General features: G+C 49.4%; 5 protein-coding genes across 5 annotated transcripts; 2 read left to right on the top strand and 3 right to left on the bottom strand.

Moving 5' to 3' along the window:
* Positions 1 to 47: 47 nt before the first annotated feature.
* On the top strand, positions 48 to 2,546 carry K444DRAFT_633009 (uncharacterized protein; the record flags this gene model as incomplete). The annotated part of the gene is made up of 2 exons (XM_024883546.1): positions 48 to 230; positions 282 to 2,546. The coding sequence occupies 2 exons, from the start codon at positions 48 to 50 to the stop codon at positions 2,544 to 2,546; spliced, it is 2,448 nt and encodes an 815-aa protein (XP_024733522.1).
* A 1,997-nt stretch (positions 2,547 to 4,543) lies between these two features.
* K444DRAFT_69793 (uncharacterized protein) lies at positions 4,544 to 5,129 on the bottom strand. The gene is made up of 3 exons (XM_024887943.1): positions 5,118 to 5,129; positions 4,844 to 5,066; positions 4,544 to 4,776 (listed from the first exon to the last, which is right to left on the bottom strand). The coding sequence occupies exons 2-3, from the start codon at positions 5,035 to 5,037 to the stop codon at positions 4,734 to 4,736; spliced, it is 237 nt and encodes a 78-aa protein (XP_024733521.1). The 5' UTR covers positions 5,038 to 5,066; positions 5,118 to 5,129; the 3' UTR covers positions 4,544 to 4,733.
* A 2,635-nt stretch (positions 5,130 to 7,764) lies between these two features.
* On the bottom strand, positions 7,765 to 8,404 carry K444DRAFT_69749 (uncharacterized protein). Its single transcript, XM_024887930.1, has 3 exons — positions 8,403 to 8,404; positions 7,921 to 8,239; positions 7,765 to 7,860 (listed from the first exon to the last, which is right to left on the bottom strand). Exons 2-3 carry the CDS (start codon positions 8,084 to 8,086, stop codon positions 7,814 to 7,816), a joined length of 213 nt encoding a protein of 70 aa, XP_024733520.1. The 5' UTR covers positions 8,087 to 8,239; positions 8,403 to 8,404; the 3' UTR covers positions 7,765 to 7,813.
* A 327-nt stretch (positions 8,405 to 8,731) lies between these two features.
* Positions 8,732 to 10,405, bottom strand: K444DRAFT_633007 (uncharacterized protein; the record flags this gene model as incomplete). The annotated part of the gene is made up of 2 exons (XM_024883545.1): positions 8,732 to 10,204; positions 10,262 to 10,405. 2 exons carry the CDS (start codon positions 10,403 to 10,405, stop codon positions 8,732 to 8,734), a joined length of 1,617 nt encoding a protein of 538 aa, XP_024733519.1.
* Positions 10,406 to 11,488: 1,083 nt separating this feature from the next.
* K444DRAFT_567356 (uncharacterized protein) lies at positions 11,489 to 14,135 on the top strand. The gene is made up of 2 exons (XM_024877166.1): positions 11,489 to 12,171; positions 12,223 to 14,135. Exons 1-2 carry the CDS (start codon positions 11,863 to 11,865, stop codon positions 13,675 to 13,677), a joined length of 1,764 nt encoding a protein of 587 aa, XP_024733518.1. The 5' UTR covers positions 11,489 to 11,862; the 3' UTR covers positions 13,678 to 14,135.
* The last annotated feature ends 1,052 nt before the right edge of the window (positions 14,136 to 15,187 follow it).

The raw sequence follows: 15,187 nt of genomic DNA, 5'->3' as shown, positions 1-15,187 counted from the left end.
AGGTACAAGCACTTTCTCTGCCAACACAATAAGAGTTCTTTGACATCATGTTCTCTTCCTTCCGTTCCATCTTTGGCTGGACGCAGGCGGACGAGGACTTCTCGTCAGCAATTTATGCGCCAGTCCCCGAGGACGTACACACTCCAGCCGATGCTGCTTGGTTGGAGCAGCGCTTAGCATTAATCCCCATCACGGCTCCCGAACAAGATGCAAGGAGAGTCATTCCATGCGTAAGTAACCTCAATCAACATCCTTTTTCTCCAAAAGCTAACGGCCCCCAGGGGCAGCAGATCAACAAAGATTCGGATGCTGGGTCTTCAGACAGCCCAGTTGATGAACAACCTCCTGTGTTGGCCCCTAAACCAGCCCCAACGGCAACAGCTAATCATCTTCATACCTGTGCCCAGACAGCGGCGCCGGCATGTCCACCACAACCTTTGCCGACCATGGCACAACATCCTGCTGCTGCTGCTGCTGCTGCTCCGCGCGCGCCTCAACCCCAGCCTGCCGTCTTACAAAATATTGTAGCTGCCGCACCACTTGCACCTCAAGCACAACTTCCCGTTGCCACGGCTCTGACCATTACCGCTGGTGTTCCACCTCCAGTCCAACCGCAACCCCAACCGGTTGCTGCCCAGAACATTGCCGCAGCTACTCCGTCCGCTCCTCAAATTCAACCAACTGCTTTGGTTCCGAACGGCGGTCTTGTTCTACCTCAACCTACTCCATCTGCTCAGACCCGGTATAAACGTCCCCGCAGACCAGCATATGCACGACCTTTGGTTCCGGGGGATTTCTACGACCCCGTGGCGTACGCAAGAAATCCAGCAGGACATGACCGGGCTTTCAATGTATTAGCCCAGGCGAACTTGACGGGGTGTCTGAGATTTAAAAATGGGACCAGCAATGGACCGTTTGCAAAGAACGGCGAGTTGAAGGGCGATTTTCTGTCTGCGGTAATGATCAACCAGTCACATGGGCCTTGTGTCAACTCATACATCCGCAGATACCATAGCCCAGCGGCGCAAATTTTCGTCGGAGGGGGGAAAATGCATCGTCACATGTGGAATTGGTATATTGCTCTGATCCAAGGCCCAAATGGCCTGTTCGAGGAAGCCAGATTTCGCAGATTCGTTATGGAGCAGGTCGAGAATCAGCTTCTAATCGATTTGCCCAACCTCGCGCAGACAATCGCTCAATTGAAGCAGACTGTAGTTCCTCCTATTGGTGGTTCGTTGAATCCTCCTGCGAATCTTGGGCACAATGGGATCAGCCAGATAATTGGCGGTGGCTTCAATGCCCTTAACAACCCAGGTGTCCATACAATGAACCAAATGGCGTTTGCACGAGGCGGCGGGCCAACTGGTGGGATGGGGAATGGTAGTATTGCTGGACCAATAGGTGGAATGAGTATCGGACCTGTTGGTGGACCAAACGTCGGAAAGGCTGGACTTGTTGGCGGATACAATGGAGCGAACACAGCACAGGCTGGCTATCATGCTCCCTCTCTTCCACCTCCCTCTCAGGGAAGCAAAACCCCATCAAGCAGAAAGCGCGATCGACTGGTGAAAGATGTTGACGAAGATTCCGATTCCGATGTTCAGGATCCGTCGACTTCGGCACAAGCCAGCAAGAAGGCTCGTCTGTTCTTGGCTCAACCAAATTCTGGAGTGCAACATCCGCTACCTCCTCCCTTCCCTCCACACCGAAACGAGTCCTCTCGCCCAGGAAACAAGCGCCAGCGAGACGATGTCATCGTAATCGATGATGATTCCGACTCTGGGCCGGTACCACCTCGACCAGTGAAGAAGGTTCGTGGATCTGATAGTGGGACCATCAAGGTGGAGACCCCAAGTATGCCTGAACCAAGCGTGCAAGGTTTCGATGGAACACGCCCCCTTGGAATGACCCTAGAGGAATACTACGACCTCATGAAGAGCCAATCGGACGTGGGGCAGATAGATCAGATGGGGCGTCCTCAAACCCAAAATCGATATCGACCAGCACCAACTGAGACCCAAAATGGTCGCCAAGCGCCAACTGCCAGTTCCCTAAGTAGCGGATCCGATGTGGAATCTCAAGTCATGACATCCTCTGATGGGCTTCGTGAAACCCAGCAGCCTCCGTTCCAGGGATTTGGTGGTGAGACATACTCCACTACAGAGGCTTGGGAAGAACCCAGAAGTAGTTACCCAGACCCCACCGCGTACGAATACAGCCAATCCGTACAGCCGAGCCGTCGGTCTGAATATGGCTTTGAGGCTCAGGACAGCTACACCAATCGGTCGAACTGGGATTCTGAGCCTCCTGAGCATAACGGTTTGCCGGCAGCTGCTCGGGATTACACTCATCCCGAGCCATATCAGTCGCGAGGAAGCATGACACAAAGCGGTTTCGTGAATGGTTTCGGTAACCATTGGGGCAGCATGCATGAGACAGGCTCGTCCATGCGTAGAAACAGGAGAAAGTCGAGTCGAGTTGATGATTACGATGATGACTCCTCAGCCTACGAGATGAACCGAGGTAGGAAGCATCATCGGACGTGATCGTCTAAGGGGCGAAGAAACACGCTCAAACAGAGGGCTTCTGGAAGAGCTGCTGATATGGAAACGGTTCTGTTTTTGAGGGAAAAGTCAGCACGAAATATTGTTGTCTTGTAGTTGATTGAGCATTTGGATAGGAGTGCATACGGATTGATTTACTCTTCGCCTCCTTCTTGGGCTAATCGAGCTTTGCACTAGCGTCTGCCGAAAAAGGAAGGCGAGAGCTTTGGGAAGGCACCACCTTTGGGCAGGTGGCGTAATGGTATTGCATACGTGGGATCATGCATTTGTTGGAGTTAAGATACCCCTGGGAACGGCGCATTGGGTGGACATATCGTTTTAATTAGACGCATTTTTGGTTTCTTTTCGGGCAGCTCACACTTACTTGGAAAAGGCAGGCGGTACTTGCCGTTGGGTTGTGGAAAGAAGATGGATATTGGATTCTCGTGGAGACCCGGGCTTGTCTTGGACAAGAAGACGTATTTGGAGTAGCAGTTAGCTCTTGGTTCTTGGAAGATTCCGTAACAGGAAATAACGATGATGGCAATGATGGCAGCCCCATGGTTTGTAACCCGCGAAGTCTAGATGCTGACATGTTGTGATATCGCTGGGCGGAGTGGAGTGAGTTTTGGGACCTGCGACGATAAATTAGCCAAGTTTCATATCTCTCTTTCAAATCTTCGGTATATATATATCACCTCCTTTCCATATCACTCGCAAAGGGTGAATGGCCGCTTTTCCATCAAGAGAGCACTCGCTCTAATTCTACCATCCACTGATTCGTCGACGAAAGGAGGAAACTTATCAACTGACTATCTCCTTTGTTCAACATCACCAGAAGTTTTGCAAATTCTATTAAAAGTTAGTACGTCCCATCCAGGCGGCCACATTGACTTGCTGACCCACAGCATAATATAAAACCTCGGAAGTTCGTTCCCGAAGCGCCACCACCACCAAAACATACCTAATCGACCACCGCATCCATGACATCCGTCCTCCTCAACGTGATCTCATAGCAGTCTTCGATCGTGCAATCTTGAATTCGAAACGAGAGGCACGTGCCATCTTCGAAGACCCTTCTCTGTGGAGTTGGCAGGTCATGTGGCTAAATACGTTTCTCGTTGCCGAGTTTTCTGCAAGTGACTTCATCTGCACTCCCGACTTCATTGAGCCATCGGCAACTCTGATCTCTTTGGCGATTCCATTGGTGTAAGTCTTCATCCTCTGCTTTTTCATCTCCGCTGCTCGTGTTTGCCTTCCACCATGGCAGGTCACAGTTTCGTCGGTCCCGGGGGTGAGTATTGTGGAGCAATTTTCTCGAGGCCCGCCGGCGCTGACTTCTTTTTGCAAATCAGCATGCACAACACCTTGACCCTTCTCAAGACTCGTTGGTTGAGGTTTATTGGCGCTGGCTTCTTCGATTGGTGGTCCCAACCCCTCACTGATGGAGTGAAGTCCCGTCTCACTCGAGTTCACGTCGTTTCAATCTTCGAACTGGACTCCTTGGACTCTCTGCAAAGGGCTCTATACCCTTGAGGATTTGAATCAAGATCGGGGGCGCTGACTCCAGCTGTATTAGATTGGAAGCCACCTCCAACTACTTCCAACCACTTTGACACAAGCTAGCAAGATTTGGAGGAAGACAACCTTCCGCCAGCCCTTCACCAGCCACATTTGCATATCCTGCAAACGTCCAGATGAAAATCCATTAATCGGGCTTTTCCCGCCAATTGACAGGCCCAACCCCTCGATCGTCCATACAGCTTTGGGCAGCGGACTTGGCAAGACATGAAGGCAGAAGACCTTCTTCACACCTTGTGCTGCAATCTGCCGGGATGACTGAGCTGGTGACATGTAGAATTCCGCAAAAATTCGCAGTTGATGCGATTCAAAGACCTGACACTTTGTAAGATGAGGAGTAACGGATACTGAAGTGTCTTCGCCGAACAAAGCCCTCCTCAATCCCCGAATCGAGAATTCCTTGAACAAAGCTATCAACGCCTGCTTCTCGCAGTGTTCTTTGTCATTCCAATAGCAACATCATCTCCGAACCATACAAGGAAGTCGCAGCTCCGGCTGCTGATTGGGCCGATTTTCTGGGCTGGAGTGGTTTCACGGTGCAAAGATTTTCCAGGGAACGAATTGAGATGCTGAGAGAGTGTCTATCGACCGAGGCTCCTCGAAAAGGCTTCATTTCCAATGGGATCGATTTCTTCTCCGTGGAATCTGAGTTCTATCGTCGTCGTTGAGTATCAATTCAGATTCAATTGCTTTTGGTCGATGGGGTTCAGGAGACAAACCTTCGGTGGCGACTTGACTTCTTCGGTGATGTCGACGGCATCTTCGTCCACGCTACTCTTACTCTTAAATTCGTCTTCCCGGGGCCGAGAAGAAACATCGGCTCAAAGATAAAGACGAGGGCAATCATTGAAGAAAACGAAGGATAAAATCCATAATGTGGCAAAGAGTATCGGGAAACGACTACAAACTGCATCTCGACTCCGCCTCTCCGAAGCCTTGCATCTAGAAGCTGTCAAATCTGCTTATTCCAGGGAAGTGTTCTCGATTACTTGCCTCTGTCACCTCGCACCACCGAGATGGCGACGTGGAATCAGAGAGCCGAAGTTCCAAACCGATACGTGACCCACGCCGACCGCCCCGATCCGATCTTTCTTTTCGATCCCAGCATCCAGCTTTCCTTTTGGTCCTCTCACCCATCCGAAGTGTTGAGATGAAAAGAAGCGCTTTCGGGTGCCGAGTTCGGCCTAAGGCCTGGCGACCTTGAGTGAGGCGTGCCTCTAGATAAATTTAACTTTGGGTAAGTGTCGAGTCTAACTTTATTCTCGACTGCACCCCTCGCAGCCGCCGCGTCTCGGCACCTCACCACACCTTCACCGTCGGGATCGAACTGGCCTATCTTACGAGATTTTGAACGACACGGTCGAAATGTTGATATAATACATTCCCCAGGCAACCCCGACTCGTTAAAATGGGAAAGCTTTATTTGGAGGGCTTTGACGCGTTTTGCTTGGGCCAATTGATTCCACGTCCTCGGTATATGGTTGCCTCCACGATTTCCTCGCATCCAATCCTGACCATTATACAGTCGTGTTGAATCGAACATAACTTTCGGTTGTCGGTATACAGCAATTCAGGTAAGGTGGTTTGGTGTCTCCCAGCTAGTATAGTAGTTCCGAGTAGGTCGTCGAAATTACTCCAAGTCTTTCCGAGATAGTTGTCTTGTTGCAGCCCAGAAACCTAGCCAATACTGAAGGTAGTTATTGTGTGGGCAGAGGAAATTCTGGCAGAACTTCCATGCCGGTGTAAGGGTTTTCTCGTCATTCAGTTAAATACTTCGGCGGTAAATTTCCAGTCACTGTTGCAATCTACAATGTGAAAGAGGTTTCGTATAGTCGTGAGGTGGTTTTCGAGGGTACGACTGTGCGACTCTTGACAAGTGTCTCTTATGGCGCAACTCCCCGTATATAGCTGGCAGGTCTAAGAAAGGTCGATAGGCCGAGAGAGAAAACTGAGATGGGGGGGGATCGTTGTATTGAGGATGATCCTCTCACATCTAAGTTGGGGGTTTCGAAGTTCTCGAACTTCGAGTCTTTGAGAAATCTTGCCAAACCAGAATGTATAGCCTAGTGGCAGGGATTGTTAGAGTCCTAGAGCTCATTCAGGCTCCGGATGTTCGTGTTAGCATCCCGTTCAGCTTATATAAAGAGGGGCTGCTTACTTTCCGTTGGGTTGGGCTCCTGGAAAGTGCCCAATGGTGTTGTCAAAGATCTCGTCTGAAATGAAGGTATCTTGGCACCTTCCAAGGGCTTGTTACAGCTCTAGTACTCATTCATGCTCTAGGAATTTGCATCAGCATCAAGCTCGCTTAGTCGGGGAGATTTCGTTTACCTTTCGTTCAGGTCAGGCTTCTGGAATTGGTCCGTTGTGTTCTACATAGAAGAAAGCACGGGACAACCTCCGTGGGAAGATAGAATGGAGATATACTTTCCTTCCCCTGTGGTTATTAGAGTAGGCGTCGGCCCTAGGCTTTGCCAGCTTGCTAGATCACCTAGTGGACAGGTCTAGACAGCTCTCGGAGCTTGAGGATGTGTTGTCTCAGTCACAGAGATAGAGAGCAACCTTGAAGGAGTCGGAAGCAAATGCCTTGCTCATCAGGGCAAGGTGCTCGCCGGTTAGCCTCTATGCTGCGTAGGCTTTTGAGCTCCATTAGGTATTTTGTGGGGGTGACTAGCCTTCAATAAACCTGATAGAATGGACCATGACTCCTTTCAGGGTTGTAGACAGTTGAGGAGCTGGAGATGACAGTTATAGGACGGCCGAAGGCAAGTTCCTCTGGAGTTGGCCATTGTTTCTGTTCTTGATACCGTGCTTGAGTTCATTGTAAGGACCCGGTAGTCGTCATATTACTTCATGTAGTTGGACTGAGAGGGTGCGTTGTCGATAAGGTAAGTGTTGTTCGACGATCTTGTCTCCTTATACAATTTTGAAGGTATAAACTCCGGCGTCGGCTCTAACAAACTCGCCTATTCATTAGCGGATTATCTTTAAAGCGTAAGATACCTCTATCTCTTTGACCTGAAGAAAGGAAAAAGGATGCGGTACCTATATTTCGTCTTTCTGAAGCACAAGTAGGCGACTTCCCCATTTCGCAATTTTGCTGCTATGATTTATTGCTTCTGGATGGTCTCGAACTTATAAGTTGAATCGCTAAATGTATAGGTCAATCGAACGTTAAATATTTCCGAGTGGCTTACTTGCACGGAGAGTCACAGCATTCATGTTAACCCAGCCAAAATTTATTGCAAGAAATATCAATATCAGCAGCGCAAGTGTATACCAAGTTCGACTTCTTACCACAGCAAAATCGTAATTCAATTCGAGACTCAGAAGCACTCCATGTCCGAGAGAAAGTAAGAACGGGGACAATTCGAGACGGCAAGGGGAATATTATTGAATTGCGACCGCAGATAGATGACAGATATCGAAGTCCTCCTATTAGTCAATCGAATAATAATAATAATAATAATAATAATAATCGCTTGTACGGAACGAGAAGAAAACAATTGATGCCAGCAAGACCTAGGACACTGTGATTGCCAATCAGCTATCAAATGAGGTATTGGGTACCAGAAGGCTTACCTATTGCAGTAACCATGGTAAGTCCATACCCTTCCAGCTGTTGCTAAACAGAAATTGAATTCCCATAGCCGAATGAAAGAAGAATAGGAATACAATAATAGATATACTCGTCAACGCCGAGGAAAGAACAATTGAGCCGCCACGAGGAACTCCAACACTATGATTGCTCGTTAGCTAATTAGCAACAATCATAAGCCATAAGCCTGAAAAGCGTTACCTACTGAGGCAACCATGCCAACTCCAAGTCTTTCTATTCCGTAATAAACCCTAAAAGGTAAGTCCAAACAAGAAGAATGGGCAGAAGGCGCCTGAAAGAAGCCATAATGGCAAGCAAGAAGAGAAAGAAAAGTTGCAGAAGCTAGTGGTAGCACAACGAAGCGCATCCATCTAGTACGTCTGCAATTGAGAAGCTGTGACCTCAATATGAAAGTGTAGCATCCTCGATTGTAGTGTTATGGGAAGCCGGATGGGATGTTGATTATATGAAAGTAATAGAATGCCATTGAGGAGTAATTGTCGAGGAGTTAAAGAGGACCCTACCAGAGCAAGAGATTAGCAATGGGTTGAAGAAGTAGAGGGAAGGTAAGTGATGTTGTGCAGGAACCCCTTTGAGCGTCCGGACAGATAGACTGAGCATCCCATGACACAATTGATATCAGAGGGAATCTAAGAAGCGCAGGCAAGGAAACATGTCAGTACCTGACGTTCCTCCACCCCAATCTGCAATGTGGCTGTTCCTGACAGCCCCAAAACACCAAACAAATTGCAGTTGTAGCCGAGTGCACGGATGAAATGCACGAGTAAGAAGTTCGAGGATGTTATTAGGAAGGTTGCAGAATCTATGAATCAGATAAATGGAACTTGAATGAACAAGTTAGAAGTTGGTCAAAGGAACTAAGGGATGGGGAAAGGTGCGTACTGGATGTGCCCCTCCACTCCACCAGGAGGTCAATTGAAACTACGAAAAACCACAAGCCGGGACGAAATGCACTCAACCGTCGAGGATTTACCTCATGTTCGATACCCCCCTAGCCCTCGGCGGCTCCCTGTCCGATGGTGCTTGGCACCTTCTGAAGTCGGAAGATAGGTTTATGGCCCTTGCGTTTTAAATTCTTGAACAAAGACAAGGGCATTTCATCCAACTCCAATCGACGTTCGGTGCCTCCGTACTCAAGATACAAGGAGTAGTTATGCCAAGGCATATCGATACCATACTTTTTCATTGCGGTTGGGATTATTTTCGAGGTCGGATCGTCCATTTTGACGCAAAAAGACTTGAAGGTCGGGGAAGATGGGAGGGAAGTGGGCGGACGAACAACGAAGAAGCTATCAGTATGGAAAGCAGACGAGATAGGACCCGAGGTCTGACCAAGCGTCGTAGAAGTTTGGCTATGGTGAGGTATTTGCCAGAACAGGTTGTTTGTGCGATTGACCCCGTTCAGTATTCTGGAGGTTGCATGGTTGTATCTCGTCCGGTGCTGCAGGGCTTGTAACTCGCTAAGCACGGGTGGTTCCGGTGGTAGGGCCTCATACGGCAAAGCACGCCCATGTCGGCGGTTCCGACTGGTGAACGTTTGAGTGAGCTCTTCAGGGGCGATGACGGGTTGACTGGCATCTTCTCTACCATTCTCCAAGGGCGAAAAACGCCTCTCCAATTCAAACACCACGTCCGAGACGAGATGGGCGAAACGATACCAAGGGAGTGTGGATATTCTCTCTTGCGCCTGGCTCCTTTTGGTATGGTATATGCCCATTGGAAGCAAGAAGGGAGGGGGTGTTCCTGTCTGCCGTCGACGACAAAGCTCATCATAAACATCTGCCCGAAGCTGTTTGAGCTGTCCATCATTCAACGTTAAGAGCTTTTCACGGGTTCTGAGCCTCAACGGAGCGTTCGTCTCAAGCGAAACTGCGTATTTCTTGAGTGAAATATACTGCTCAAACAACTCAGGATCTGGGACGGAGACTGGTGCGATAGCTGCAGGAACCTCTACCTCGATTGGCTGAGCTTGCCGAATAGAGGGCTCGACAGGCGCTTCCACCGAGTAGGGCGGCGGGTTCTCGGCTAGAATAGGGACGGGAAGTGTTAGGTTCTGTGGAGATGGCTGGAACTGAGTGATTCCTGCAGCCTTCGAGATGTCTTCAAGGCCATCGATGAGGTTCTTCAGGCGCTTGACTTTCTCATCGAACCTCTTTGCATCACAGACTGCCCACTTGGCCAAGGCGAGAAATGATTTCTGCTTCTGATTGTCCCTTATTCGTTGCTGCAAATACCTTGCTGGACGAAACAGGCCACTGTGAGGCTTGGAATCGCGTCGCGTCTTCTCATCTTCAGGACTCTCCGGGATAAGACGCGGCCTGAGTTCGTATCGTCGCCGGAGAACTTCAATCTCGGCAAGGAGCAAGGCGATACTATTGATAGTCTGGGTGACGGTGGTTTCGACTTCAGGTCTGTTAAGGATCGAGCTTTGGGCATGGGGAGCACCGTCGAGGTGAAGTCCAACCTGCGAGGTGTGAGTGCTTTTCTAAATTTAAACGAGATGACGACGAGACCGACTTACCGATTGTCCCCAAAGGCGAATCCGAAGCCATTGTACCGACAATTCAGTACACAATATCTCGTACTCGGAGCCGAAGTCCTGGGAAGTGAGGATTGACTTGAGGCTATCCATGCAGCCACAGAAAAGCGCCACAAGCGAGGCCATGCTGAAAGTGAGTCCTGGAACGTGAAGATCAATGAGAACGATGACGGACGCGACCCATTTCACTCGAAATGGGAAGCAGAGTGAAGAAGATATGGACCGAAAGTAAATCGTGGGAAGTCAAATGGTGGGGAAGCGCTTGTGTACCACGAGAAAAAGCCATTGCGTGTGACAGCTGCGAGAGTGATGCGTGCATACCGAAGCCTGCCATCCAGCCCTCAATCATCGTGAGGCTCAACAGGAGTGGATTGGCAGTCAGAAGGGCGAAAGGGACGCCATGAAACAAATTCCCGCTCGTGACTGGTCTCCCGGGGAAACATTCAGGTTCAGGGCGATGGGGGGTGGGGAGGGGGCGGAGAAACATCTCGTGGTGGTTGACTGGGTGAGGGCGGCCTGAAACAAGAGAAGGCGCCACAGGGGGAGGACGGGTGCCGTGACACTGCAGGTGCAGCGTCCCATTCGTTGAAATGGCTGCCTTACCAAAGACATTCTTAGACCTGGAACAGTTTGTCTGTGACCTTGGCTGCCGTATGAGGGAGGGGCCTCAGTCCCCATTCTGGCTTGGATGGAATGTGAAGGCAGCGGTGACGAGGCGAAGGGACAGTAGCAGTGAGGCACAGAAACAGGAGGTCGTGCAACTATATGAGAATGAAGAGGGTTTCATGGTCTTGACGAGTGCTGTGGGTGCTGTGGGTGCTGTGCGTGCTGTGCGTGCCGTGCGTGCTACGTTGTTCATGTTTTAAAGAGCAGTCTTGGTCAAAGTGGGTGGAGTGACTCGTTCACGAAGAGAGGACCAAAGTAGTGAAGACCGAGACCGAGGCCTTGGCCAAGTTCGTCCCAAATCACGGGAGCTGCCGATCTGGCGTGCCCACATCTACGGCCAATCATCTCCACCTCCAATGAACCATGAACCATTGCACGCGTGGGACCTGGCCGTGGGACCGTGGGACGTTGAACCCTGCATGTGTGAAACATCCTTGACGTGCAGCGGATCATTGCTAGCCCGCAAGCAGTTACTGCCGGCTTCAAAATAGCAAGTCGTGGCGCGTCTAAACTGCAACCGGGAATCCAAGGACTGCAAATAATAAACATCACCCCCAGAAAGGAGCAGTTCTCCAAGCCACCTGGCCCCGCACAGCCATTGACGCGCCCCCTGAGAACAGCATCTGAGGATCCTCGCAGTAAGGGAGGTAAAAGAACGAAATTCCCGGCTTCAATATTGCTGCAAAAGTAATAGCAGAGACCCCCCCCTTCCACGCGCATTTAGCCAACCAGACACGTCGGCGAGCAGTCGCGACACAACAAACCCACGCCTTTGCCTCTCGCTTCTCCACACCCTCTCTGTCCCTTACTCAAATTCTTCCACGTTACGGATCTGCCCTCTCCACAACGCTTCCTCTTGCATCTGCCACCTCCTGCGCGATCATCAAGACACACCGAATAAACAATTGTCGATCATCATGGCGCTTCAGGCTGCATACAAGCAGTTTTTGGATGCTCCAAACGCCTCGCTCCTGGCTGACAACGCGTCGCTCCACTACATTACAACTCTCGTCACCTTCAATGGCTCTTCCGAAGTCCTCAAGCATCTTGCCAGCCAAGGCCATCAGCTCGAGAAGAAGGAGGAGAAGTTTCTGGATGTGATTGATGGCGGCAACGCTCTGGCAGTAGAGGTTTACACCACCCTCGAATTTCTCACTGGAGGCGGCGCATATCTTCCCAGCTTGGACGACAACTTCCTCACCGATCGCGTTGTTACTTTCCCAATTGTACGTACCTCTCCCTATCTCTAATGGCATCGCGCTGACCTCCGCCCGCAGATCCACATCGTTACCTTCGATTCGAGCGGAAAGATTCAACAAATCCGACAAAATTGGGATCAAGGCTCTCTCCTCAAATTGATCGATGTCATTGGCAAGACCGGACGCAACTGGCCAATTCGCGATGGCGTCGACCAAATAAAGTTGATTACATCAAGTGTCAAGGCTGCTGGAAAGACACCGGTCGATACTGCGGCACGCCCAGCTGAGCAGGAGGATTCTCGATCCCGGAGCAGCTCTACAAATGTCACTCGCGATCCCCATGCTTCTTTGTCGCTGTTTGCGCCTCGCGACAGGAGCATCAATGATTCCTTGCCAGCTGTCGTTGCTCCTCGCGCATCGGCCAAGCCGCCTCCACGCGATTACCATGATCTCTTCGTTGGCAACGACTCAGATAACTCTCCAGCTTCCCCAACCAAGACTCCAGTTGCCATCCGCTCGGAATCCCCATCCAAGGGGAGCGTTATTGCTCCCAAGGGTGGCGCTGGCAAGAACTATGCACCGTCCCGGCTGTTCGACACGGAGGAAGCCGAGGTTGAATCGCCATTGAAGAACCACTCTGCAGACCACTTCTATCGACCCAACCCAACGAAATACCAACACTTCGACTTTGGTGATGGCAATGAGGAGCCAGAAGTCAAGCAAACTCCTCTGAAGGAGGTCAAGTCCAGCAAGCATGGCAGCCAATGGAACTTTGATGACTTCAACACACCCGCAAAGGTTGTTCCTAGCAAAGTGCTCCGCACCAACGACGTCCGCCATTGGGGAAACAGTGATGATGAGGTTGATGACAGCCCTATCAAGGCCAAGAACGTTCATCAACCACGTAAGGACGCCGAGGCTCATTTCGAGTTCCGTGATGATGGCACTCCAGAGGGCGAACGTCGCATCGTTGGTCGTCCTCGCGGTACGGGTCAAAATACCGGTCTGGGTCTCTACAAGAACAACCTCTATGACGAAGCAACTGGTGGACCTGGTGGCGAAACACCCAAGCGTCTTGACACCATCGCCAATGTCAAAGACCGTTCCAAGGATTTCGACGCCCACTTCAACATCACCGACGATTCCCCCGCTCACAAGTCAGCTGCTCCTGCCCAAGTCTCTGAGGATCGTGCCAAGGTTGTCAAGATGATGGAGGCAAACTGGTCCGCCTACGATAAATCCCCCAACCAAAAGGAGAACGTCCCTGCCTCCCCCACCACTTCTAAACCTACGACCGGAGCAGGCAAAGGCCCCTTGGCTGAAGCTACAAACACCATGAGCAACCGAAACGACAACCCCAAGGGCATCACCATAGGCGGCGACGGTATGGGCGGCAAGAAGGGTAGCGGCAGACAATGGGGCTTCGGTGATGATAGCGACGGCGAGGAAGCCAACGCGAATAAGCCAAAATTCGTGTCTGGCCGCCAACAAGGCAAGAATCAGGCTACTGGAGGTGATTTCTGGGATTTCTAAATCTTGGGAGGCTCAAACCCCAACCCCTCGTATTGTCTATCGCGTTTGGATGAGGAGTGTCTTACGGCTGGATAATGCCTAATGAGTATGAGGTTATGAACAGCAAGCATTCGTTTATCAGATTGCTTTCCTTACTTTTTTTTTTCACGTCTCGTTTCGTGTATGGTATGGATGGATAGCTATCAGTCTATGAACGCGACGCGCGATGTCTTTCTTTGCGATTACTTATCTCCTTGTCTTTGTTGGATGATATTCGTTGGTGGGGAGTTGTTGATAGAGAGGGGCAGAAGAGAAAATTGGGGTAGATATGGGTCGGTGGATTCGTCTTTGGTGTTGGTGTTGGTGCAGGAGAGAGGAAGAAGGTGTGGATGTTAGATTACAAATATGGATATGTTATGATAGCAAACAACTACCCAAAATGAAAAACAAACCCTTCTCTCAGACACTGGAGACTCCAGGGCGTGATTCACTATTTATTAATACCTTGCGTTCTCCCCCAGTAGTTGCCCGCAATCCATAAACCTGCCATTTCGTTGCAGTTACAGTTTACAGGTATTGTCGATTAATTTTCTCTTTCTCTGACCTTCGCTTTCGGTTAGTGAGCTTGCCGCTCTTGCTCAGGCGCTAATCACCCTCGGCTCAGTTAACTCGCCTGAGCTACATGAGCAACTCACCCGAGTAACCTAAGCACCCTGAGCACCCTGAGTAACTCACCTAAGCACCCTAAGTAGCTCACCTGAGCAGGCCTAAGTATCCTGAGCAAGGTTTTATCATATCGTCACGTGTTTTGACTTCTCGCTTTTTAACTAATTGTACTTGATCTAACCTCTATTCTCTTATATCACTTTTATCAAGTTTTAATAACGATACCCAAGGAGCCTAAACAAGTTCCTAAGGAACCCAAAATAGACACTTCCCAAAAATATACTTAGTATTTTACTTACGATATAAGTTAGATTAATATAGATATCTCTAAGGAGAGTACTTCTTTTCCCTCTATAAATTCCTTTATACTCCGTACTTGTCTTGATTTAAATACCTCTCTTCTTTAATTTTATTATTTAATCGACTTTCTAAATCTCTTTATAAAATTCGTTTTATTAATTCCCTTCTATCTACTACTTCGTGCAAGTTACTATTTTAGTATCCTTAATACCTAAAAAGGAGTTAACGGAGGAGTTCTTTGCACGATCCCGTAGCAAAGGCTCTGGTATCAAGTCAGAAATTATTAACTGAAAAAAGGTGAAAAAAGATCTCTAGCTAGGAATAAAGAAAAACTATACTCGTGCCCTAGCGCGATGGGACTAGTAAGGGCTATTTCCTGATCTCTAATAAATATTTCTTCTAACGCTTATCTCTTTTATTAAATAGTACGCTTTGCGTCACTATAGTAGTCCTTATAGCCTAGGAAACCACTAGTTATCCACTCTAACCCTGGCTCTATAACTTATATACAAAAAGCACTAGTTATTATATTACTTACTAAAAGTCTTACTTCTCTAGTTATTAT

The sequence above is a fragment of the Hyaloscypha bicolor genome, assembly GCF_002865645.1.
Source record: "Hyaloscypha bicolor E unplaced genomic scaffold K444scaffold_118, whole genome shotgun sequence".
NCBI lineage: Eukaryota > Fungi > Ascomycota > Leotiomycetes > Helotiales > Hyaloscyphaceae > Hyaloscypha > Hyaloscypha bicolor.
The sequence above is the reverse complement of the archived record's forward strand: the minus strand, read 5'-3'. Positions and strand labels throughout refer to the sequence as shown.

Bases quoted from the DNA above. Each gene is read 5' to 3' on its own strand.
- K444DRAFT_69793 (XM_024887943.1), bottom strand. From the start codon at position 5,037: ATGCAGTTTGTAGTCGTTTCCCGATACTCTTTGCCACATTATGGATTT. The intron at 4,777-4,843 runs GTTTGTCTCCTG...CGACGACGATAG, and splicing joins AAGTCAAGTCGCCACCGAAG to AACTCAGATTCCACGGAGAA.
- K444DRAFT_69749 (XM_024887930.1), bottom strand. From the start codon at position 8,086: ATGCGCTTCGTTGTGCTACCACTAGCTTCTGCAACTTTTCTTTCTCTT. The intron at 7,861-7,920 runs GTAACGCTTTTC...GAGCAATCATAG, and splicing joins TGGCATGGTTGCCTCAGTAG to TGTTGGAGTTCCTCGTGGCG.
- K444DRAFT_567356 (XM_024877166.1), top strand. From the start codon at position 11,863: ATGGCGCTTCAGGCTGCATACAAGCAGTTTTTGGATGCTCCAAACGCC. The intron at 12,172-12,222 runs GTACGTACCTCT...CTCCGCCCGCAG, and splicing joins GCGTTGTTACTTTCCCAATT to ATCCACATCGTTACCTTCGA.